Below are 27,497 nucleotides of genomic sequence, written 5' to 3'. Positions count from 1 at the left end.
TACTTTCGAAGAAAAAAAAAAAAATAAATAAAGAAAAAATAACTATTCAAAGACTTTCATATATGCAATCGATAAAAAAAAAAAAGAGAATAAATTTTTTGTACATAGCTATGCGGTTGATCATTTTTGTGCCAGGAATTCACCAAAATGTTTTCATCAAACTCAAAAACGACAAACTACGTAAAAATTCATTTCTTTCATAGTTTTAATCCTGTTTGAAATTATCAATATTTTTTTTTTCGCGTAAAATGTATTCCGAGACTGTAACTAAGATAAGTTTTCAGATAATTGATCTTATCTGTTAATCGGAATTTTTAACCAATTGAAAATGTGCGCCAACCAGCGGTAATCGATATTGAACATTATTTATCACAGCAGTTGTTTAGAATAAGAATCTGAAATAAATACTGCGTGTTTGTCTTATTTCAATAAACGTTATTGAGAATTATCAAGATAATCGAATGCTGTAGGGGTCACGTTTTGATCGAATTGGCATGGAATGCCCTATACATAACTGTCGCAGAAGCGGAGGAAATCAGTCGAACGATCTTGAAAATGTCTAGGTGAGTCGCAAAAATCAAATTCAGATCAAATATTGTACCAAATTTCAGTCGCGTCGTTATCGAACCCAGGAATTTGAGGTTAGATTGTAAAAATCGATGTCTAGAACTCCAATTGCCTCGTTGTATCGTTAGCATGGGATTACACGAATAGCTCTCCTCTTTCTTTCTCGTTTTGTCTCTGTCCTCGTTCAGCACCCGAGCCGAGATGAGTTCGAGCAGAAAGAAAGGTCGGAGGGTCAAATCGTCAATTGTTTCTCGATCTCTTTCCTTCAATTAATCGGATCGACATGAGAAATTCAAGATGGCGAGGTCAAACCGCCTGCCCGCCAATCGTTCACGGTTATCGACTTGTCGGTTTTGGCCTGAAACGTATCGTTTATTTACTCCGAGGAATAACCGTAATGATCTAATAATTGGGGTTTAGCTTCGGTGATCCCTCAACAATTTTTATCCTCGAGGTTAGCACAGTCACGAAATCGATTTCGACGGAACAAATTTATATTTCAACACGTTACAGCTTGTGGCGTTTTTTTTCTCACGGTGGAATATTTTCAAACCAGTTCATCGATCCGATGAAAAGGATTTTTCAGATTTGAGAACCGCTTTTGATTGCTGATATTCGGAAACAAAAATTTGTCTAAAAAAAAAAGAAATAATTTTTGGGAAAAATTGTCAGTGGATTCAATAATTAGTGACGAACCGAAATATTACAACAAATCGAAAGCTTAGCAACTTTAATGCAAGATCGAAACCAATTTTTCATGATAAAGAGGTTAGGATATCCAGATCTGAAAGTTTTGCAACGTCGTAAACAATTAATCATTCAAGTAATAATTCGCTGCACCGACATATATATTAACTAACAACAGGAACATATTTTTGTAACGACTTCGATAATTTCTATACGTTTCTTTATATCCGTTAAATTAACTTACGGTAATATTTTTTTCTGGGAATTGGAAAAAATCTTTATGCATAATTTTCAAAATTTGATAATATCGTTAAATCCTGAATTCTCTGAATTCCGAGTCCGAATTTGTTATTATTATACTGTTATGATTTCGTTTTTAAAGAAAGATTTTTCTCCTTTCAAACGTAGCTGATGTTGCTAACAGCTGTTAGTGATATATTATTTTTCTGATAGAAGGGGGAAACCTTTCGCACGGTGAAATGCACACGCGTATAATATTTTACATACGATACAACCGATGTCTAAAACGGAGAGACACAGAGGGCGATGATTTATTCCAATCGTTCTAAACTATTATTTGCACAATGTATGGTGCGTGTCAAAATCGGGTTGAAATACGGTTGCCTGTATGCTTCATGAAGAGTTTGAACATTCAGAATCGGTTTGAATTTTTAAAAATGATATAGATTTCTTTTTTTTTTTTTCATATCAATTTACATCTTTCCAACTTACTGTAAAGTAGAGAATTGTTAGATGATCTTTAATGGGTCTGCCCAACTGACGAACAAAAAAAAGGGTTTTTTCAACTTTTCCAAAAAATGGCCACCATTTTGTTAATTTTGCAAACATCAAAAATTCTATGATCCATTCTAAAGCCATTAAAAATCTAAAATCGTTCGATTTTTTGATTTCAGGTTAACCATCTCTGCGAAATTATCAACGGCGCAGACCTTCTTTTTTCAGACTGATTTTCAACTACGATTTACGTGCATGAAAAGTGATTAAAAACAATAAAAAAAATTCTTTTTAAGTCATTCGAGACTGTATTTATTAAGCCTAACAAAGCGTATATCAATATTTACAGTTAAAACTTATTTCAAAAATTCTTGAAAAAACCTTTTTTTTTTTGCTCGTCAGTTGAGTAGACCCCTTAAGAGTTTTTGGTATTCCGAGATTAGTTTCGGACATAATCAATTGGTCCGAAAACCGACGCGGACGATTTTATTATGGAAATTAATCTTCCGTAGAATTTTCTCATCTCAGGCGGCTTGAGTGTAATTTGCATTTTTCACCTTAATCACAGTATATAATCGTGAATCTCAATATCATCTCGGTTGTAAAAGTATTTCTGAGTACTTCTTAATCTATTTCTGTAAGATTCTTAACACTTTGACAAAGTCTTATAAACTAACCCAATTATGTCTTGTGATACTATTGCGATTAGTTTCCATAAGATATTGTTCCATTGGAATATCAATAATTTAAAACGTCTGATTCAATAAACCATAAAAATTTTATACGACAAGTAAGTTAAAGTTCGATATCTCGAGAAATATTAATCTGAGAATTCAAGTCTCAAGGACCTTTCACGTAGGAAATTAAATGTTCAACAAAATTTTCCTTTACATTTTTTCGGTAAAATTGATTATTTCGGAGATACTACCGAAAAAACGAGAATTTCGGGTATATAAAAATCAACGTTAATGATCCGTACTATCTAACCAGAGTAAGTTGCACTTACACCTTACTATACACACTTATGAAGATCGTTAAATTCTGCTTGAATTGCGACTAAAAACAATGTGACAGCATAAAATTCCACCGCGAGTAGTAGAATTTTGAGAATAAAAAAAAAAAAAAAAAAAAAAAAAAAAAATGTTTTAATTTACGTGTATTTTATACGGAAAATCTTTTCACCCTCAGGAAAAGTACTTAATATTAATAATTTAAGGGGTTAAGCTTTCAGGCAATTTTTTTTTCGACATATCCAACAAAATTTTAGGTGGGGCCTGAAAAAAATAATCAAAAAAAAGAAAAAAATCATCCTAATATACATATATATATACATATAAAATTTTACTCACAATGCCGGATACGGTGATTTGCTGTTCCGTCGAGAGAGGAAGAAGATCGGTCAAAATGGCGGCGTGTAGAGCTTCCGCAAGCTCGGAGGGTGCGCACCCTCCGCCCGGTCTGAGCCACCACTCTTCGGCATAGGTGCCCATTATGACCCATTGATATTTCCTGCCGTACATCCCGAACCTGCGTTTCGCACGAGGCAAAAACAAAGTCGTAAGATGTATGAGACGTCGGGTCGGCCCGCCATTTTTCTTTTAGCACCCCCGCTCGCAAACTTTTTGCACCTTGTAAAACGCGACTATACGCGATGGGTGATTCTCTGTCAAGTGGAAGGGATTCGCGATCTTCGAGTCACGGATATCGTTGTAAAAAAAAATTTTCGAGATCTAACCATTCGATAAAAAAATTAGCCATTTAATGAAATTTTGAGAATCTTGGATTTTTTACGTGATCAATTCTCATATTTCTAAAATCTTATATACGATCTATTAATAGGCTCTAATTTAAGATTCAGGCAAGTACGAGAAAATGTAAGTCATTTTTGGAAGAGTTCCTTCTGCTCTTGAACCTGGTATTGTATATACATTCTGATTTTGAAGTGCATATTTTTTTATCGAATGAAACGAAATTTCTTCATTGAGGTAAATTTGGATTTTATAACAGTGGGATGAAAGCTTTGATTAATTATTGTAAAAAAAAAATAGGGCTCAAAATATACATATATTTAAATCACTCAAAGAAAGCCGACAAAAAATGCATTTCGTTAAATTTTGTTCGAGTTATCAAAACGAGAATTTTTTTTCTTAAAAAGTGATACAAACTCTGAAAATTTCACCAAAAAATTTCCTCACGAATGTGGAAATTTTTGTGAATTTGGATTTTTGAGATAAATTTTTACTTATTCAAAGGTTAACGAGTAATGAAATGATGAAATTAAACTCACTTGTGAGCTTCGCAGAATATCCTCCTCGCCCAGACTTCGTCAAAGTTTCCCAAAATAATGCGCACGTCTTTTTCCTTGAGTTTCGCCAGAGCCGATGAAACCTCAGTAGCGAAACTCTGCGTTTCTACAACTTCCATTCTGTTAGCGTCCAGATCAGCGACCAGCCTGTTGTGAGCCTAGAATGAAAAAAAAATTTGGCATCAGTTTCTGAGAATAATTAATTCCAAAAACATTAAGAAATTTCAACATTTATAATCGGGATGTGCGTTTTTTTAAGTTTTCTGTAAATAAAAACCTCTCAAAAATTCTTGAAAGTAATTTAATTAAGAAATATCTCAGTTTTTATACCGAAAATAATCTCGGCAGATTTGCATTGAAAAAATATTAATATTTTTAGTAAACTTCTGGGAAAAAACTTTTCAGAATTCTAATTTTACTAAAAATATTCTACTACAGATATGTCCAGATTTTTAAAACCTTAGTTCAGTAAAAAACAAAAATACGATCATTTTTCAAATTTCCAGAAGAGAATGAATCCCAAAACATTACTAGTTCTTTCCAAAAACGCTTGAAAATTTTCTAAAATCTCTTAGAAATTATTAGAACAAGTAAATTTTCCCTAAAAATAATACAGAATTTTTTGTTTTTCATAACAGTCGGAAAACATATTCCACTGTTGATAAATTGTAAAAAAAAGGACGTTGAATGACATGCGGAGGCGTCTGGTTCATAAAAATGGAGAATAATGTTTTTTTGGAAAACGTTAGAAATGTCCATTTTCAAGTCAGAATTCTTCAAAGCAATGCGAAGAGGAATAGGAAGTTCAATCGCGAGTAAAACGGGCATGTTTCATTCGATTTTCAAATCCATCCGGAGAGCATCAAGTGCGAGAATTCAATTTAATCACGGTCTCGTTTCCCGCGCAAATATGCATGGCTGATCGACACCGTCATGTATACGAGGCAATCGCTCGTCTCGAGTGAGATGACATCGCATCGCATCGCCTCGTCGACAAAAGAGGTTCAAGTGCCGCGCCGCACTCGAAGAGTGAAGTATCAAAATGGATAAATATTGATGGCTTTCAAGGTGCTACTTTGAATTCTGTACGACCTGAGAACAAATATCCTCCAGAATCTATCAGTTTTCGTCAAAAGGGACGTTTCATGGGAGAAGGAAAATGTCAATCTCAAGGAGTAAGATTATAAGATGCCTGAGGACTTCTTTTTGAACTACGCGGGCCAACACGTCAATTCTCTGCTGCGGTAGATGGCGCACCGAACGCATGGCGATACATTCGCAACCTAACCTCAACTCTGAGTGCAAAAGACTTAACGATTCGGGGTATTTTGGTCCTTTTTCATTTTGAACTTACCGGTGTGTAAAATGGGATTTTACAACCGCAAAACGTAGCGTAAAATCCCATTTTACGCATACGTAAGGGAAAAAGAGACTTTAGAATGCCAGAAGCTTGCGAAAAATGTCTGAATATAGAAGAATCCCTTAAGTTTATTACGGACGCGTATTATTCAAATGATTATAAATATTGAGATACTTAAAGCATGAATCTATCATACATCAATCATTATTTTGTAATCAAATCCAATTTTGATAGATTTTTTGGGGGTTTAGGCTGTTGGTTTGTCAGCCATATTGGAACCGGCATTCTGTAGTAGTATCGATTACTTCGGTGCTCGAAGTCAAAACCAGTGAACCAAAAAATTCGTAGCAATGAATATTCATGGAAATTGGTTGAATTTAGGTTTTTGGTCAGAGTCGATGCCTGCCATTTTGGAATTACTGTTTTGAAAATTACAGTTTCAGCCATGGATTCCAGAAGAGCTTCAATTTCACGAAGTTAAATTGAATTGTTATCAAAACACAAAAAAGCTTTTTTACCATTCAAATTGAAACTTGGCAAATGTAAAAACATACGTATCGAATATTTTCAGCCAAATCCTTCGCGAATTTTGCTTGTGATCAGATAAATGCTTAATTAATTATACGAATAAAATTTTCTGGCATAAAAAATTGCTAATATTACTTTACATACTAATCAAAAACAAAAATGTTCTAGTCTATTTTAGGCAAAGTTGGTTAGTTGTCATTACACAAAATAATTCGAAAAATTCGGTTTCAATCGTGAAATCAAATCTCCACGCAATAATTGCAGATTGCTTCAATAATCAAACGCAGCATGGAATTACGGAATTTATTTGTTACCTTGAATCAATTGTTTCATTAATTTCAAAATTTGAAACAAATTATTCGCCTGAAATTTCCTCTAAAATACGTCTCAAAATGAATTTATCAATAAAGGAAAAAGTTTCTTTTAACCAACTTGCAGCTTAACAATCGTTGCACGATAATAAATATCACAGAAATGAAATAGGATTATTACAATGTTGAATGTGCTTCAAAATTTTTTATGTAAAAAGTATTCAAATCAATTTCCTAGTCGAATTCAGGGACGCGTGAATCCGTTGAGATTTTCCCGCCAATTTAGGGTCCACGGAATCCGGACTGATAACTTGGATTTAAAGTTTCAACCCAGTGAGATCGAATTTTCTTCAATAGAAATTGGATTGGTCAAATTTTTCTTCATCTTTCGGTTAAAAGGATTTCCGACTTTCGAAGCGATCAATACAAGCAGTTCAGTCAGCAAAACAAAAGAAAAAGGGATAAAGAGATGGACGAAATATTGCAAATCGATTTATCGTGGACAAAATTCGTGGCAAAAGTTGTTGTGAACGAAGTTCTTCCGCATTTTTTATCAGAAGTATAATATTTGCACATATGAACCATGCATTTGAACTCTCGGAGTTTTTTGAAATCTTGCAAAATCATATAAAATCGAAAATTGTATTGCTAAGAACGTTTTGAATTCATTTTTTCTTGAAAAAAGTTTTGAATCCACACGATTATTTTTATGATTATCATTTCGAGTATCTATCAATTTGCAATTGGCAAAATACGTGAATGATTGGAGTTGAATAAGGGGAGGGTTAAAAAAAGTTTTAAACGATAAATTAAATTTACGAACTCGATAAAATTACGATGCCACCTCGTGACGCCCCGTTTTCTTTTTTTTTCTATTCTACGTATAATTTTACTTTTATACAAAATTTTCAACAGATTTTCTGTCTTATTTTTATTAACCTTGTGAACTTGATTGCAAAATTCAAAACTTGTTCCAAAAATCGATAGAAAATCAGAACTTTCTTGTCCTGATATATTTTTTCGTCGAATTGAATATTGTACAAAGATACGAATTTTCATGTACAAAATTGCACGAAAAATAAAACAAAAATTGTAAATAATTGACAGAAAGTGATTTTATCGACTGACGGTAAAAAATAATTAAGGTTTTATAAGATTCCGATCCTTTATACTTGTTTAATAACACAAATACAGATTTTTTCAATTCTGCAGTCACGTGACAATACTTCCGGTAACAAGGGGCCGATATTCACGGAATGATAGAAAAAAAATGACGACGTGAGTGGAAATTTTTAAAAGGCAGAAGGTGTTCTTATCAACTGATGGTAAAAAATAATTAAGGTTTTAGAAGATTCCGTTCCTTTATGCTTGTTTAATAATACAAATACGAAATTTTGAACGCTGCAGTTACGTGACAATACTTCCGGTAACGCGGGGCAAAAATTCTGGGGATTCTGGAAAAGAAACGAAGAAGTAGTTGGACATTTTCGAAATGCTTGGATCAGCGTGTAGATAAACGTAGAATTTAGATGGCAATTGTATAAGCGATGGCGGACGTTAAATTTGATGTCTTCAACCCCTCGCTGATATTGCAAGTTGGCCCACTTTTCTCGGAGTCTCGTTTATACCCCAAACCCGTGGAGAATATATCCTTTCATTTAGAGATGGTTTTCCGCGGTCCCCGCAATTCGCGTGTCCCACGAAAAACAAACATCTTATCGCGTCCTTCTCATTCCAGGAAAACATTGCACGGATTGTTTTCCGCAAATTGTCTCCGCGTGTGTGAAAACATCCGTAGAATCTGCCCTGAAAAAGCAAAGATCCGTTGTTATAAAAGACTGAGTCGTATTTTCGTCGCAAATTCTTCCCACCGATTGGCAGCTCAGAATAACAGGATCCATTTCCTTGGAAAATTTCCAGGACAAAATTATACTTTAACAGCTCGAATTCGCGAATTATTTCGATTCAAGAAATCTATTTTTGCTAGATAAGTGTAAGCCAACGCGAATAACAGAAGCTAAGATATCAATAATTTGAGTAAAACTTTCACAATTGAAGACATCAAAATAATTGAACTCTAAACTTTTTTATCCGAACCCAAAGTTTTTGAGTTAATTTTTTCAAAAATATGCGACAAATTTTACACTGTGATCCGACTTAATATCAAATCACCCAGGAAGGTCGAGACGAAAAATTCGAACGAATGAAAAAATTCTACATCATTCTGTGGAAAATTTAAAAATAATCATATTTTTTCACGATCATTTTTTTCTATTTTTCTTCATAAAAACCCATTTTCACGGGCTTTTCGAAAAGATCTTCTTATCAATGTTTCAACTTTGCAACCAATATGGACTTGGCACGTCCTCAATTGGGGAATAGCCATTTGGAAGAAGAAGAAGAAGAATAAGAAGAAGATCCAAAATGGATGGACATCGATAATTTTTTTATTGGAAATGTGCACTTTTCTTATTCCTTTTCAGACGATTCAAAGTTTGGTTGGATTCAGTCGGAACTGTTAGAATTATTCAACGTGATGTAAAATAAAAAGTAGAGATTCGAACACGATTTCCAGTTGAATATATTCCTAAATTGCACTTGAAACGAATGTTTCGCGTTTTTATGCTGTTTCCACGATCCTCGGAAAAGGCGAGCGATTGAGCTCACCGATATTTGATACAGTTTTTCTTTTTTTTTTTTTTTTATCACTTCTATCCGGGAGCAGCCACGAAGCTTTACTACCAGAATACGTCATATCCCACCGCTGTCACCAGCACATTACTACCACGTCGAGAAGTTTCATATATTCGGTTCGTTCTCGTTGAAAGTGCAGAATAGATAAATCTCTGAATAGGTATACTGATATTGATACTCGATGCTTGCTTTCTCAACTTGACAGTAAATGGCATGAATGTAAAACAGAAACATTGCAACAAATCCCGATTTTCAATCCTTTGAATTTAAAGTGACGTACCAAGACGTTTTTGCACAACTGATCGTAGTAGATTTGTTGTATCAGAAACTGATGAATTTTTTAAATTGTGACATTTGATTATCATGTAAGAAGAAATCTCACGTGTTGAAAAAATGGCCGATTAAAAAGGAACGGAATAAAAACTGGAATGAAAATCTGTATCGACTGGGATGTTGCGATAAATGATTTGTGATAAGTTCGGCAAGTCAATGTATATTTTTTTCGTATTGAAAACTATTGACACTGAAATGTATCCGTGACGGTGCTACGAGAGGAGAATTTGATCCCAACGTAACCAAGCGTCGTATCAGCGTGGCATATTGTTGGATTTCATCCGATGCCTCAAACAATGACGATGAAGGTAGAAGAGAAAGAAAAGTAGAAGAAGAAGGAGCAGAAAAAAGTAATGATGAAAAAAGTGAGAAGGATGAAAAAAAATGGGAAAGTTGCTGAATCAAAGTATTACCGGGACGTGAGTTCACTTCCTCTCTTCTTCTCTTTCAAGGGTGAGCATATTTTATTTCGATGCCTCGCGCAAGGCTAACGGAGAAACGGAAGCAATATCCGTTAGCTTTCATTGTCGGTGAGGTTGTATTGTGTCTATACCTTTAAGAATCACCCTCCAAAGGGCAGAGCTATACATGTTTTATCATTTGACAGTTACGAGCCCGAATCCGGTTCCTTTTCCCCGTCTTTCAAATAAATTATATCATGTCGTAAAAATATATTACATCGTTTAAACATCCGGAATTCGATAATTGTAAGTACGGCTCTAGTTTTTTCAGTTCGTTCTTAATCGAACCGAGCAGTGTCTCGGGTTCAAAGAACAATTGAGCAGAAGTCGAGGTTCTTCAGAATCCTTGACAGAAAACCTGACATTTCATTTGCATTTGAAGTCGACGTAAAGAAGAAAGGTAAGAATAGAAAGCAAAAAAAGTTCTCGCCATTGAATTCGAAAACTAAAGGAGTTATAGAACTTCTCTAGTTTGGGCTAAGCTGTAATATTATTTTTGAGAAACCGAATATTTAAAATTTTAAATTATGACACTGTTGCATTTGAAAGTACCGTAACCTTAAAATTTTATGGACTAACAGTAAGTCCTGTAGATTTTTTTTCATCCTCGTTTTTTTATTTCGTTGTTTTTTGGTCGTGAATATTGAACACTTTTAAGAATTTTTTTTATTGCTCGATAGATTTTGAAATCGTTCTCTCGATCGAAGGTCTTTTGTTGTTTTTTTCAATTAATTCGTTATCTTTTGATGCACGAGAATAAATATTTCGTCAAAAAGGGATGAGAATGGAACAGCTGAAAATATTTTCCTCGAAACCTGGTCGACTCGGCACAGAATGGCCCGTATGGACTAATTATAATCTCCAGGAAACGATCTTCGATCGGAAATGTGATAATCGCTTCGGGACACAGACTCGGTAGACCCTGCAGCATTAATCATATAATCTAGGGATGCGGCGTGAAGAAGCCTGAGGGAAATATGGCAAACTCACCGCCATTTTGCCCCCAAAAAAGTCGAAGGGTAAGGCGCAGTCTATAAGCTGGTATGAAAGGCCGCATGACAAAACTGCCTAACAACACCTGTTTTTACCAAAAATCGTTTTTTTTTTTATCTAAGGTCACGTAGTATTCCTACCTTTACCGACCGAGCATTACATAAAGCATTAATATAGAAAGAAAAATGGTGAGTTTACTCGGTCGGTAAGGGTGGAAGTACTACGTGACCTTAAGCCTTGGCAAAAATGGAAAATTCTGCGAATCTACTAAGAATAATAATTCTGACATTTTTTAATTATTTTCTAAAATCATCTTAATTTTCATGCAAAAAATTAATTTTGGCAGATTTGCGAATGAAAACTTTTTGTGAAAGATGTTCATAATTCGTGTTTTATTGAAAATATTCTTTGAGAAATATCTTCAGATACATTCATCTGAATTTAGAAAAAAAAAAAATTATTCTCTTTGGACGATTCAATTCGGTTTACCAAATCCTACAAACCTTCCATTTTTCTGAGCACTCGGTTCACATTTGTGGAAATTTGAACCTCTCTTCGCTCTCTCAAGAAATTGAGTTCCCCTGACAAATAGAGCACTTTGTCGTGCGGCGCTTCATATTGGACGAGAACAGACATTGAGCCCAAGAATTTTACGGGTGTGTATGTATTTTCCTTGAGCTATTAGCGCTGGGTAACGACTTGCTAGTCGTTTAAGCGTAACTAAGGACTCGATGTAATTTAGGGTGAACCATAAAACCGACCGGGTACTACTAATTCCTCCTTTTTCGCAGTTTACACGGGTGTTTACCCCGAAATGGGCGCGTGGAACTGACGTTAACTTTTTAAGACCGACCCGCAGGCGACTTTTTTTTCGAAAACACCTGCCAGCGATTTTTTATAGCTAAATTCTCGGTGGCATTGACTAGATGCAGAAATTTTTTGCAGACTTATTTTAGGAATTATTATTATTATTATTATTATTAATATTACTTCATCGTCGAGAATATATTTAGTGAAATAGGTTAATAAGCTGTAATGGAATTTCAGTGAATAAAAATGAGCAACTCGTATGAGGCATTCCATATGAATTCCATCAGGTTTTTACCTAGCCACTTCTGATTGAATCTGAAACTTTTTTGGCTTGTAGTAGCAGTTCTAAAATATGCAATTTTCTCACTTTGTATTTTTTCATACTGCAATTTTTGAGTTATGAATATATTTAAGAATTTTTTGTAGAATTATTATTTTTTAAAGTTTCGAGAAAAAAAAAAAACAAGAATCTGATTTCTTTTATCAATTACTTCGAGATCAGTTCCACGATTAAATAGTTTGTTTTTCTTGTATGTTTCTTTTTTTTTTGTACAAATTTGGAAAATTTATGATTTAGGAAAAACACTAATTTCTATAGATTTGGAAATTAGGTAAAAATTCCAGAACATTTTCAACTTTACAGAAAGTGTTTTAGACTGCTAATCAAGATGAAATTTATTCGAAATAGATATACCCAAAAGCCTAGATATCGTTTTAAACAAACAGAGAATAAATTTTGAACTATTAATCCAAAATTTTTCAAATGCAAAATATCAAAAAGAAAAAAAAAAACGTTACTGTACAATTGTGAAACCGATGTTAAAATTAAATTCAAAGAATTCTTCCAAAATTTGAAACAACTTGAAGTCACGAAAAATATCTTTGATATTCATAATTAAAAAACCACTGCATGAAAAAATAAAGAAAAAAAAAATAATAATTTTTAGAAATCTTACTACTGCCTGTAAAAATTTTGAATCGAGATTAAAAATGGCGAGGTCAAATTCTCGGTGAGTTCGCATGGACAAATGTTTGAGTAAAATCACGGAGCATCGTTTAATGTTCATTTTGCCTCTGCTGTAATTTAAGACACACGAATTCCAAAATATTGAATATTTCCTGACAGCAAGTTATTCTGGCGCAGTTTTTTCGGGGTAGATTGTATTCATGAAGCCCGCGGAACTGTGAAACCTGATATAACGGGTTGATTGAATGAAATTTCTAGAATTATCGAGCAAAATCACCCGGCTGACTTTGACAGCGATACATCTTCGTCAAACGCCAATATGAATCCCCCGAGACTAATTGTGTAATCAACCTGCAGCCCCACGCATGAAATACACAGATTTTTTCCCCCTCCCATAGCCATCGAGAATCAATTAGTCGTCACACTCGTTATATTATTTTATCGATTTGCTGTTAGCTATTTTCCAAAATGACATACATTTTGCTACTGTTATTAATTAAAAATAATTCAGTAATTTTTTTATTGTTGCGTCACTTTTCCAGTTTTTTTTTTTTTCCAAAAAACCATTTTAAATTTTTACTTTCAACAATTTATCATGTATGGAGATAATTTTTATAGAATATTGGAGAAAATATCTTATAATATTTTATAAACAAATTTAGATTTACAAAATGGTGGCGGATTGAAAAAAAATAAAAAGGTTCATCTCTTAATAAATACGTATGGAATTGTTTTAAGGATATTAAGGTTCCTTATCGGAAGGCTACGATTATTATTATGGTTGATATTATTAGATTTTTCTCGAAACTAAACGTATTTAATCAAATTGAGGAAGTCATGCACATTTCGATAGCATCTTTGTTTCGTAAATCGATGGTAACAACCGATGTGCAGTAAAGTTTAAGCTCGCGGTGAAATAATAAAGTAGGGCAACGCTCCTCGAATATAACTGAAGCATGCGGACATATGCGTCACACGACAGGTACGCATGTTGGCATATCGTTATGGGCCTTGGGAAACAAGTTTACCCTTAACTTGACCCAGTATAAGCGACCAGAAACTATTCAACGAGGTTACACACGAGCATCGCTATTCAAACTGAGATTAAAAACTTCAGGTAGAAAAATGTGTTTCTAATTTTTCTTTCCTTTTTTTTTTTTTAACGCTTCTGAATTATTCTGACAACGAATAATATTCTTTGAAAACCTTGGAAATTTTTATTATTTTAAATTACGTAATAGTGAAAATATCTTCAAATTCAAATGTTAAGGATAAGTTTAATTAATTACAAAGATTTGACGACGACTTTGAAATATTCCTGAGTTTTTTTTTCATTGAAATTTAAGAAGAAAATTGCGTTGAATTTATTCATTATTTATTATTTCATATTTAAGTCGTCAACAGAGTTGGAAACAGTTTTCACTTTTCTTTTCTTAAGAAATGTTCTGCAAAATTTTCTGACAAACTTCTATTGTTTGGAGTCTTTATATTAAAGGTTCCTTTACGTCTTTCAAATATCTGGTAAAATCTATGAATTTGTTAGAAATTTTTACAAAATCTCTGATAATTAGAATCCTCGTTTATAATATTCGAATTTCAAGAACATGTTTGGATAGATATAGAAATGATAAAAGTCTGTCGAACTTTTAATGTAACATTTCGCGGTTCTTCAGTGTGATGTAAAAAAGTTTTCGAAAAATAATCCGATAAATATTACCGCATGGTTTACACAAGGAAAAATGTTTGAAATTCGATACATGCATCAGCTATTAATAATCAAACACCGACCAGAGCCACGTGTAATCGGATTTATTTCAACTTTCTGTGACCTGGAAACTTCTTGCGGCCGATTTTACTTGTATTCGAACAAACCGCGAAATTTTATAAAAATTCGCAAGGAGATTGTAAAAAAAAAGGGTTCTTTGAACAAGGAATTAGTGGAATTAAAACACCGAGTAAGTATCTAGTGAATCCTGAATTAGCAAGATTTATTTTAACACTCATAAAGTGTTGAGAGAAAGATGAGAAAAATACGATGAAAAGCTGCGAGCAAGTGTACGCGTTGAGGAGATTGCGAAACTGAATAAGTTTGTTCAGTTTTGAATTACGCCGCAGAAAACAACGAACAAGAAGAAGTAATCAAGCAGATCCGCTCGAACCGTGAATAGATACTGAAACCATTCACGGGACTCTCTATGAATTCAGGATTCGTCTAATTAAGGCTTATTAACAAGGCAGCGAGCATTCTCGAGTCAAGCATTGAAGGAGGGTTGTTGCATTTTCAACCATCATAATGATGCCCGTGAACAAAAGGCGCTGTGTGTGTTTTTAGAACCGTGAAGCATCAAAGTAGAAAATTCTAAATGTAGCTTAAAGTTCCTTTAAATAAAGAGGATCTAGCCAAAGCGTATCATTTCCCTGATTAACTACGCCGTTTGAAAATTTGTTTTTTTTTTTTCATTCGATTTTACATCAATTTTGCACGGAATTTCAAATATTCGTATCTTCCAAAGGTAATTTTCACCGCTTATATTAGGGTGGCTCGTAATGTTGATTGAAAATTTTTTTTTTTCTCACCAGTTAAATTGACTCGAAGTACTAAAAATTGATTTTTAATTTTTAATATTAACCCATGCCCCAAAGGTCCTTTCAAGGAGTTAAAATCAATCGGGAGTGATTATCAGGATAAAAAATTTGAAAAAAAAAGAATTACTTTTACACAGTTTTTTAAAAGTAGACGATGGACCATTCGTTTGTTATAGCAATTCACTCTGTATGTAGGATGAAACACAGTTTCCGACTTTTTATGTTCGAAATTAGCCTTGATTTAACTTACCAGGGCGTATCTTGGCTCGTTTTGATAAATGGTGCCGACTCTCGTCCAGTTGAAATGCTGAAGCAGCGCCACCCGTGGCGCGTTGAACGCATTTTCCGACGGCACCACCCTGAAGAAGTTGGGAAAACTGTCCTGCGTGAACATCGGATGTGTATCCGCATAGCTCAGCTGAAACAGAATTCATAAGAGTGTCGTTGAATCACAGGAAAAATTTTGAACTCTGAATAGAATTTGTGGCCCATTTTTTGGGTACCTTAACCCTAGTAATAACCCATTAATTAGCATCAGTATCGTATCAATTTTTCTTTGAGTTTTTTTTTAAGATTCGTAATGACCACTTGCAAATCGTAGATACTGTGTTAAGACATTTTCAGGCCGCTTTTCGACATCGACTTCAGAATACGAAGGTGCTGCGATACTAATTTTCTGGCGTTTTGTTCACGGTTGTAAAAATTTCAAAGTCAGAATTTTTGGGATCAATATAAGCCGGTAAAAAAAGCTCTAAAATGTCTCTGAAACAAATGCAACCATGTTTTCGGAAACGATTCTGAGTATAATTCTGACGTATAATTTCTATAGAGGTTTGAATTGTTCTGAAAAAATTTGCGAGACGGTAAAAATTTTCAAAATTTTTTTTGGCAAGAATTCATACTTTGTCGAAATTTAAAAAATCCCGAATTTTAAATCCATAAAAAAAGTAACATGTAAGAAATTAGATCTAATCCAGTATTTCCCGTAGTTGAAAATTTCAAATTCGTTTTCGTCATTGTAACAGAACAGCTAATTATTACGTGTTTAGAAAAGACGAAATAGACGTCGAGGCAAAAGTCGTAGCGGATGAATTTATAATGCCGCGTGTCGTGACACAACGTCCTCGCACGCAATCCACAAAAACACGCCATCTGATTCGTGCGTTGCGTGTGGGTTGTTTTAGCAATTAGCAGAAAAAATGTGCGAAAGAAAAAATACGTACAAACAGTGGAGAAATAACGTGACGTGAAGCAGACACAACGGAAGAGAATGGTCAATATGAACCGCTAATTCCTGCACAACACCTTATAAATTGTATCGAGAATTTTGTAAAATCGAATGACATTTTTGCTCCGCATAATAAACAATCTTTCGCTGCACGACCACTCAACGTAATTATAATAAATATAGTTATCAATTTTTTCTCTATTTTCAACTTCCTCGTCACTGTTCTATTCCGTCTAATTAAAGTGGATGCATTTCGTGTTTTGTTGCAGTTAATTCTTAACCAGCAATGGAGAAAATTGTAATTATTTAATTAAAAATTGGCAATAACAAATTTGATTGATTGTAACTTATCCACGAATAAAATACATCTAAACTCTATTCTCAAATACATTTTCACTTTATCATTAGGGTAAAATAAAATACATAAATTACGATTCGGTTTTGTAATTAAAAATCTAATTTAGTTTGTGATCATGCTTATAATTACAAAATACTAATTACCAAAGAATTCTGACCAAACGATTATAATAGGTACGTAAAAATTGTACACAACCTCTGAAGGGTAGATGGTAAAAGGTAAAGAGAAGCATTTAATATGGATTTTCAACTGAAAAAATATCCACCACTCGCTGAATAAAAAAGTATTTATAATAACTAGATTATTTGATAACTACAAACATAGTCAAGATGTCGGAAACCATTTAGCAGAAAATTATATACACTCCAATTATAAGGGAGTATAATTTTAACGTATCCATCTCGGTTCGTTCATCATATATCGATCGGAATGTCCCATTTTTAGTGTCCCGTTTACATTCAACGTATTTCAAACCCACGCCGAGTGTAAAATAGAATTTGTAACACCGTTGTATCGAACTTATTCGCACACTTGATCGATTCCCTTGAATTTCTGGCTATTCCAAATCGCTCGGTGTGAGGTTAAAAAGTGGGATAAATAATATCGCACATGTTCCAGGGAGAGAGAAAAAGAAGCGCATTATTGTAATACCAAGTTTCTAAAGCACGCGTTGAATTCAGAAAGCGAAGTATAAAGAGCGGTCGATGGGGTTTTATTACTTCGGAAGTTGACGGAAAAGCCACGAACGACACCTGCCTACTTTTGTCAGTAACCTGCACACGCGTAACTTGCGCCATCATTATTCATCCCGGCTTGTCTCGTCTTCCCAGCTTCAAGGGTAGCTCGGTATAATGTACATATTGCTCGAAGCCACCAGCTTCCAAATTCGGAAGGCTACATGCCTTATACAGCGAGCCGTAATCCCCATAAGTCGTTGGATAATGCGACCCGCATTTCCCTCGAGACCCATTAAGTGTAATATTAGTAAAGGGGGGGGGGGGGGGGGGGGGGGCTGCGTACACTTGGTCGCAGTGATTCTGAACAAGTTAGCCACGAAACGGGCTCAATATTTTTTTCTTTTTCTTATTCTCTGCATTTATAGGGTGAATTTCTGACCACTGAATGGTTGGTCAATCATTAAAATTTAACGAACGTACGTTATAATCCGAGAAAAAATGTTTGCCAGGGTGACCAACCGTCACAAATTTAGACGACAGTTCGCCGCGGTACATATAACCTTAAAAATTTGGTAGCTGTAGGTGTTGAAGACGACTGCTAGTGACTTTTGAGATTACGTTTATGACGGTTGGTCACACTGGAAAACAACTGCTCTTGGATTGTGGCAGACGAAGAACCATTCAGTCATTGGTAATTGACTCTGCATAAAACTCAGGCGGGCTGATTCTGCCAATATTGCCAACCTAACCAACTTGTCAAAAAAAATTAGCCGTTTCAGAATTAGTGCGGACAAGTGTACACTGCTATCTACATTGCTTTGCATTTTTGTGCTACTTGCACAAAGTAGGTTCAAACTCTGAGTTCCACGCTGTATTTCAGAAGCGAGAGCATCTTGCTATAGCCGTACGAAATTATTTCTTCAGGCTACAAAAAGAATTACAACATCCTGCTTATAGACAAAGGATATAGTCTTTTGGTGCAGCTACTATGCTCGTTCGTTCACCGCAGATGTTAAGATACGCGCATGAAACACCCTTTCTACCGTGAAATTACCACCTGCTTTCGGCTGCACGCGAGCCCAAAATCAACTTCTAACTGTTTTCATTATTCGCCGTGCTGGTGAATCCACTCGGTGTATACATATTTTGAGCTTGGAGTGTAAAAAAAAAAAAATTCCCGATGGAAAATGGGGGGAGAAGCAAAGAAATTTTCGTGAAAATAAACGATTCAGGTCCAGCGCATCTTCATTCGGAATGTCTGATTGTTTCTCTTCGCGTATAATTTGTTCATTTGGATGAAAAAGTTTTCAAAGAGAACAAACTTCGAGAAAATTAGTTCACTTGGGTTTGAATTTCCTGAGATGTTTGTAGAGTTAACTTGATTTGCACGTTTTATTATCATCAATTTTACAGATCTCGAATTAGGGGAAGTGAGTTTTGAAAATCTTTCCAAGCATAGCTCGTAAAGTGTTTCTTATTAAAGGTGCGGTTATGCTTAATGGATCACCGTATTCGTCGACTTGAAAATCTTCGAAACCCGCGATGATTGGGATCAACATAACCGTTAATTGATACTGTTCGCAGATTATAATCGCGGTATTACAAAATAAACCTGTCGCCTAGCATGTCAAAAATACGCGAGGTGGTAGCATTAATTTCCCTTGTCTTATCTACAGATCTGCAAACACCGAGACGTGTGTTTTGATATTTCACGGCAATGGTTATACACTTAAGAAATTAATGAGTTGAGATTTTACCGTCGAAACTCGATAGTGAAAATTCGCAGAAACGTTTGACCATTTTGTTTTTAAAAATTTCTCCTAAATACATCATGTTTTTTAAAGATTAAAAATTTCTTTAAGATCTTTTTAGTATCATAAATTTGAACAAACTGTCGGAGTTCTGTTCGCTTCATAAAAATTTATTGGATGAAATTATGAAAAAAGTTGGATGATTTTTATGAAACAGATCGTTTTACGTTTCGAAAATTCTGTCAAAGAAATTTGGACATATCTGTGAAAGAATACCTTTAATAGAACTAGGATTGTGAAAAATTTCGAAAAATTTTCAAGAAATGTCAAGAGTCTTCTACAAATTTGTCGAAATCAATTTTCTGCACAAAAATTACTATAAATATAGAAATAATGAAAAGTGAAAATGATTAGAGTTTCTGAGATATTTAAAAAAAAAAAAACAGAAAAATTTTCATTCTTATCAAATGATTGTAGAAATTTGTGAATTCCTGTAGAATCTTAAAATTTCCGAACAAATATTTCGCCGGAAAAGATAATCTGTGGCTGATCTATATACGACTCGATGACGTTTATCATCGGAGCTCGAATTTCCGCAGAAATGATGTTATTCGTGGGGTCAAATACAGTTATTCCAAGTCAAAGGTTTATCGACGGCGAAGCGATCCGAATTGCCCGAAGTCGTAAACTATCCTCTCTGCAAAGTGTAGACAATTCCCAGGAAATCGAAAAGCCCCGAACAATCCCAGCGGCGCAGCCCCAGAAGTTCGACTCCTCCGAAATCTACGGTTTCCTTAATTTACAGCCCAGAAAATGTCTCTTTCATTCCCCTTCAGAGATGTGAAACAATAACTTGAAGGAGACGATAATAATCAAACCAACGCCGCAAATCTCGCAATTACCTTGCAAAACATGAGAAGAAAATTTCTGAGCTTTAAATCAAGACTTTTCTCATCATTTCATCACGAGATAGTCGCGGATTTCGCAGTATTTATCAAATCTTTACAATTGTTGTGGATTTTTAATGAGAATTAAAGAGAAAAGAAGTAAATAAAATTATGAAAAATTGTCATTTCAGATCACCTTGAAAGGATAAAGAATCTAGTAACCAAATATATTGTTCATAAAAATCTGATAAATTGTATGAATTATCTTTCAGTGTAAAAATACTCAAATAATTATGCATGTCTTCTTCTATATGGATGCGTTGTTAACATAATAAAATATTTAGAGTCGGAATTCGGTGTTTAATTTGTTATTATTCAGTCGAGACGATTTTTTCAATGGTAGTCTGATCAGCTTCGGTTCGTTACGTTTCTGCTTTGAAACTTTTTTGACCCGAGTGTTAAGGAGACACGTCAGTGGAACTCAAACTTGATGAATCTACATTCAATTTCAAATTTCGTCGAGTTTTTACCTTAAACATTTCGTAGACATCAAATTCCAGATCGTTTGTATAAATTTTACCAAACTTGACAGACATTTTATCGCGATATAATAAACTTCAGACTTGCAAAAAATTACCCCGCAAGCTCCAAGTTTATAGAAAAAAAAGAATAATATCTAATTCAAATTTAGAATTGCAAATCCAGATTCGTGATCAGCGATTTTAAAGCCCTGGGATACCATATTACATGAAAATATGACGATTTTTTATTTTATTTGAACCACTATAATGGATCCACCATTGCAAATTTTAGAAATCTGACCGTGGCTTCGTTATGTGAGACCCAAAGAACTTACGCGGACAAATTTCTACCAAAATCGAAATATTTTTAGATTTTTTTCTACCATATTGGATCGCTGTTCTTGATTTTCCAGTCTGACTTCAGATTCACGATCAGCGATCACCCAACAAACCGACGAGTACAAATTTTCTTCAAAATCCAAATGTTATTGGTTTTTTTTTTTTTTGCAGCTTATTGAATACGTCAAATTTAAGTTTCGCAAAAGTGAGTTTGGATTCGTGATTAACGACTGAGAAAACCTGACGGTACCAACTTTCATTTAAATCCATTATGTATTTTACTTTTTGTAATCTTGTTATTCAAATAATTGATCAAGTAGGTACTCGATCGATCAAAGAAAAAATCAAATCAGTTCTGTTAATGGCTCGATCCGTGCGTCAGCGAAAGGAGATAAGACCCAAGCTTATTTAATCGCTCCGCAGTTTCATTTCAAGCTCTGCTTCGTAATAAATTTGTATTGCGACTGTCCTCTGAGCGCTGATCACTCCCGCCACTTGCCCCGGAAATTTTCTCCCCTCTCCTCCCTCCAGAAGCGTTCGACTGTCGTCAGCGCATGCGCTCGGCTATCGTCTGCGCATGCGCTCTGCCGTCTGCTCTCGCTAATCGCTGATGCCTCGATAAGCTGACCCCCTTTGCTTAGCTGCCTCATACCAAGGGCTTATGGCACTGTCATCCTGCATAGCCTCTTACTTTGTTCAGCCAACTTGTATGACAAACCAAACTTGCAATCACCCTATGTGGTCGATGACCTTTTGTCACCCTGTGTGATAGGTTAGTTTTTTTTTTTATCATCATCCTATATGGTGGACGACCCTTTTTCTTCACTTTATGTGACAGGTCATTAGAGTGTCCCTTATTGAGGGTGTTGATGAATTTTTACCGCCCACCCCCCAGGTCAATTTCAAATAATTCGAAAACAATTTCCTATTTTTTTCACATTCATTTCTGGGTATATATTTTGTTACAAGAGTCATAATGGTGAAAAAAATCTGTAACTACGAGGTTTTAGTGGGAATTAGTGCTACTATTTGTAAAAAAATTTACATTACGATACCAGGAAATCTAGACGAATTGCACTTCCTTTGAATGCAAAAAAGACAGATTTCGAAGGTGTGCTATTCGTCGAGATTGCGTGGTTTTGATTACGTGAATTTTTTCCCAGACAGTAGTTTTAATGCCTACTAAAATCTTACGGATAGAATTTTATTTTTTAACATTATTACTTTTACAATAAAATATATACTGAGAAAAAAAGTTTTTCCCATGTTATTTCCATAAGAAATTTCGATAACAAATCGGACTATCTTAAGAGTTGAGATAAAAAATCTGAAAAAATTAGGCAATAATTGTTTTCTAATTATTTGAAGTTGATTTGGAGGGTGGAGTGGCAAAAATTCGTCAACACCCTACAGGTCACCCTACTTATTTCTTTGAAAACAAAAATGAGAAGCTAATAAGCGACATTTAACTCGATCGGTAAAAACCCATCGTAGCATTCTCTTAAGCGTGAGTTTCGCGAGAGCCTCGGATGCATCGAATCGAATGCACAGCTTTGACTGGAGCAAAGCACAAAGGGCTGATTCTCTAGGCGTCTGTGGTTTGGTTCGCCTGGCACTGGCGAGCTTGCGAGACAGGATCAGAGTCGGAACGTGGAATTAACAGCGGATGATTGGGAGGCTCGTTGTTGATTTCCATTTCGTTTGGGCTGATGACGGGGCCCGCATTTGCAAATAGAACGACGGAATTAACGCCGCAACGGTGAAGAACTACGAAATGGTCCGAAACTCGTCGTTGATGCTCACTCGACGAACTCTATTTAACGCTTTGGGGATCCCGTTTACGAGCCCTGTTCGTAATTCCCTCGACAAATGCACATTCGAGGTTCCATATGGGAAATTCAACACGGTTTTAACATTCGCAATAATTCTCTCGTCACTTTGGTACGTTATTCTGGTTTGGACCGTAGACGTCACTCGTCGTTCCAAGCTAAAAGCCATTACACATGAGATGCTTGAGTCATTTTTGAAAATCTCGAAATGCTGAATAAAACTCAAAGTACGCCAAAATAGAAAGGATTTAATTTAGACTCCGCAGAAGGTGGCACTTTCATTGACTCCGAAGTTATAATTAATATCTGATATGGTTGCGAAATGAATCGCGGAAAGTTTTAGAAAAAAAGTTATTTTTCGTTCTAAAGCAAAAACGTCATAATATGAATGATTCTGAAATGATATCGGAACAAAATAGATGTTAATTTTTAAGGAAAATTCTAAAAATCATAAGACAACAGAAAAAGCTAACTGTCACTAACTGAAAACCGATCCCAACGGAGAGAAAATAAATAATTGACACTCTCAGCGATACTTGAATCACTAAATTCAAAATAATGGGCTTGAAAATCCAGGTGAGTTGGCATGGAATGCCTTATACATTCCCTCGAGGGAACGAATTCGGATGTCAAAGACAATTAAATTCGCGTTGCCCTTTGCCCAGACGGATTGGCTACAGCTGATCTGACTGACGGGTAATTGGCACGTATTAGCGTGTCGCATGTCGCCCAACCAACCAACCGACTCAACAAATTAAACCATGCTTTAAAGTTTTATTGAACCTTAATGCGAGTCTGCGTTCTCGGAATTTCTTTTCTGATCATATTTGTCCTTACATGAATATGGTGAGATATTTCATCTGACTTGCAACAGGCCAAAACTGTTCAAACTCGATGAACAAAAGTCAGTTATTCAGAGTTTATGGAATTTTTTTTTTCAGATTTTTAGTGTAAGACACTTTGAGATTATGTGTTGAGTAATATAAATTAAAAAATGGAGAATCCTCGGGTTTCAGTATGCAAGTAGAACTCAAAGTTCAGTGACAAATTACACATTGTCATCTCAACTAGTTAAGACATTTTTAATTTGTGATTTGTGAATGACTGGATACAATTTTGGCTTTTTATACTGATTTTGAGTGACCGTTATGCCCCAAAAAAATCAGGATTATCGTACATTCAACTTTTCGAAATACGCAACACGTTTCCTCGCCACTTAAAATTTTGGCATATATATATTCTCCTGCCGGTGTAGAAAATACACTTTTCCGGGCTAATCGAAAATGGGAAAGAAGTATTGAAAATAGTTTTGTGACCTGTAGTGATCGGAAAAATGTGAAAATCGTCTCGAATACTCGCACCGAATCGTTTCTCCAGATTTCCGTCTTTTATTGCTGACAGTTGGCTCGATCCATTGCGTTAATACCTACCGTTTTACTATCGCATAACCAACATCCTGTCCAAATACGAGCCAATAACCACGAAAGCCTTTCAAGATATTAGGTATCAAATTTCTAATATAGCTCGGTTATCGGAGCAATACTGAACCTAAATTCACTAATAATCGGCACGTAAGTAAACTGCGTTCTGTAATAGGTATAGAAACGTAAGATTTTCTTTGTCTTATTTTTATTATTTATTTATCTATTAAATTTCAGATACGAAAATAAAACTATTTAAGATCGAATTTTGGATACATTTTACCTCTCGCGTTATCGTTAAATGCACGTTTGCGAGATGAGCGTGAAAATTTTTCACCACGTGACTGCGATTGTTGGTATGATGAGAAAATTCGCAAAGAGTTGACTAGAATTTTTGCTATCCACAGAGAACACAAAGCACCAATTAAAAGTTTAATCACAAAAAACTCGACGCAAAGGCGAGAGACCTTTGTGGCTTCACAATTTACGTAAAAACTTGAATTCTCCCTGTGATGCACGAAACATTATGCAAAACTAGAAATAACGATCCCATATAATCATCAGCTGAAGAACCAATAATTGCAATTTTGAATTTGAAACACTTTTTTGTCTACAATTTAATCTTATAGTGAAAATGAAGTGAAATTTCAAGTTAATATTTTCTTAATTCATCGGTAAATCAGAGACAGTAAAATAATTTTAGTTTGTAAATTTAAAAAATATTAGCTTTACAGTTTTCAAAAACTAATTCCGAGATAGGAAATTTTTCCATGTTCCGAATAGGAAATTAGAAGAAGACGAGAACGTAGTAAATACCCTCTTAATTGTAAATTATGAAGCTTCTGAGCTAATCCACGAGCCTCTGGTCTTAGGGGAACAAAGTTTTCGTAAGTAGGGATAAGAAATTTTCCCAATCACGAGATAAAGTTTGTTAATTCGTCGTAATTAGTTTTGTCTCATTCGGGTAAGACGTTCCTGGCAAAAATATTTCTCTAAAAAACCGTGCATTCAATATTGAAAAAAGTTGAAAGTAATTTTTTACAAACGCATTTCCACCCTTACCGACAGAGTAAAATACTCAGTAAATTTTTCCTTCATTCGTCCTAAATCACCGAGTCCTTTTTGGCTCACCCCCGGAATTAAGGTTGAAGGTCACGTGACGCGGTGATGGAAAATCGAGCAATCGCCCTGAATTATGTCCTTCTAACAGCGGATAAAAGCGATCTTCGATTCGTTTAATCTCGTCCCCAGAGACACTAGAAACCCGCGAGTAAATCAGAATTCAATCTTGCAATATCTCTCTGCTATCCCACCGCTGCCACCAACTCAAGTTTTTCGAACCGCGATAGCGTGGCCGACTTCCTTTTCCACTCGTCTTCATTCTCCCTGTCCCACCGAGTTTTCAGTCACTTTCTCTCTCTCTCTCTATCTCTTTCTCTATTTCTCGATTTCCCAGCCACTGAACGGTACTTCATCTTTATTAGTGGTTTGCGGAGAAGAATTTATCGCCATAGGAATTAAAAGTTTCACCTTTCTGAGGCTGATCATCAAGCATTGCAGCTAGTGATTCGGTTTCAAATGTTTTATTTGATTACTTTTTTACGCCAGCTCGAAATCTCTTCTCAAGATCCAATACTGAGCGAATTTTCGATTCCGAAAGTTTTCAGAGCTGAGTTTTTTTCGTTGCTACTTTCACGATAGTGTTGAAGGTTATTTTCGAAAAGTTTTAGACTACTCTAAAAAGCCACTCTGATGGTGAATTTCTTAGAGTTACTCAAACAATCTTTAACAGTTTCTAGATATTTTATTGAAACGTTTATTGAATCTATGCAGAAAATCGATTTTTTTTTCACAGTCCGTCCGAATAGAATACTTCTGAAAAGTGGCGAAAAAAAAAATGGAAAGAAATTTCAGAGAATTTTTCTTACTAGGGTAATTCTAACTGAATCTTTGTATCTTTACAGTAAAACTGGGCTTTCAAGCAAAGCAGGTATTTGCTAATCAGCGTTCGCACCTGACTGTCAATTCCTTTGATGTAAAGTCGAAGCTAATCAAGTACGGAATCTATTACGTCTAAATTTCTGATCATTTGCATGCCTCGCGAGGCAAATAATCAGCAAAGCGTCACCGAAACGTGCGAATGACTGTTAAATTCAAGATTTGTCGACAACCAATTTCGAGTATTCAAAATTTGATAAAAAATGGTCGACACGCGCTCGCGTGTTTAAAGGACTTTCTCAAGTTTGCAGTATTTTTTCATTGCACTTTGATTTTCTTTTGATGAAATTTTTGGAACAAGAGCTGAACGTTGAAGCAAATAATTCTTCAGTGATTCTTCAATTTTTTTTCCCTCAAGAATGAATTGAATTCCTATCTCTGTAGTGACAGCCAGATTAAGATAATCTGGTTGAACGGCGTATCGAGTATACCGGAAACCGCAGCGTTAGCGTGAATGAAGATATGTTTCCAAGGCTTGACACAGTCAATTTCCGTATTCGGTTATATCGATTTCCGGCAGGCATCGCGAATCGATGAGAAACACGCGTTGGTACGGATATTCAATACACTGATTAACAATCAACTTTAAGGTCAACCGGAAATTCACACTTTTTATCAATTTTACTGCGTGATAGACACGCACGTTGAATATTTATCAAATTTATTTATTCGGAAGCTGCAATAATTTCTTAAGAAGAAGCAAATTAAGGAGATAAGAAATGCTGAAATTTTAAACAAAAGCTTTGTTGTACAAATATTTCATTTGAAATAGTTTCTAAATTATCGAAATTCTGGTTAATTCGATCCATTTTCATTCGTAATAACTTATTTATTTATTCAAAAGACTGTTTTTTGCAAATAAACTTGATCTGAATTTATCTTTTTCATTTAGCCAATCTAATCGTAGAGAGAAAATCTTCAACAATACCGATACGGTAAAAAAAAAAAAATGTCTTCCATAAGGTGTTTTGGAAATGAACGAAATTTTCCATAATTTTCTTGTGAATTTCTCTGAAAATCTAAAGAGTTTTCCAGATAATTTCAAACTAGTTTTTTCACTGTCAAATTGACGAGAGATGAAAGGCATGGACTAGGGGGAAAATTGAAGGATCAACGGTGGTGAGCTTGAATAGCGGTCTTAATTCGACACC

At 35.0% G+C, this 27,497-nt stretch overlaps 1 protein-coding gene across 5 annotated transcripts in view; it reads right to left on the bottom strand.

Moving 5' to 3' along the window:
• Positions 1-27,497, bottom strand: part of LOC124404226 (gamma-aminobutyric acid type B receptor subunit 2) — a 160,127-nt gene that overhangs the window by 20,493 nt on the left and 112,137 nt on the right. For all 5 annotated transcript variants that reach the window (XM_046878185.1, XM_046878186.1, XM_046878187.1 and 2 more), the window contains exons 3-5: positions 15,588-15,755; positions 4,277-4,452; positions 3,339-3,516 (exon numbers count right to left, since the gene is read on the bottom strand). In XM_046878185.1, coding sequence (XP_046734141.1) covers positions 3,339-3,516; positions 4,277-4,452; positions 15,588-15,755 — 522 coding nt within the window. The remainder of the gene's footprint in view (positions 1-3,338; positions 3,517-4,276; positions 4,453-15,587; positions 15,756-27,497) is intronic.

The sequence above is a fragment of the Diprion similis genome, chromosome 3, assembly GCF_021155765.1.
Source record: "Diprion similis isolate iyDipSimi1 chromosome 3, iyDipSimi1.1, whole genome shotgun sequence".
In the NCBI taxonomy this organism is placed as follows: domain Eukaryota; kingdom Metazoa; phylum Arthropoda; class Insecta; order Hymenoptera; family Diprionidae; genus Diprion; species Diprion similis.
The sequence above is the reverse complement of the archived record's forward strand: the minus strand, read 5'-3'. Positions and strand labels throughout refer to the sequence as shown.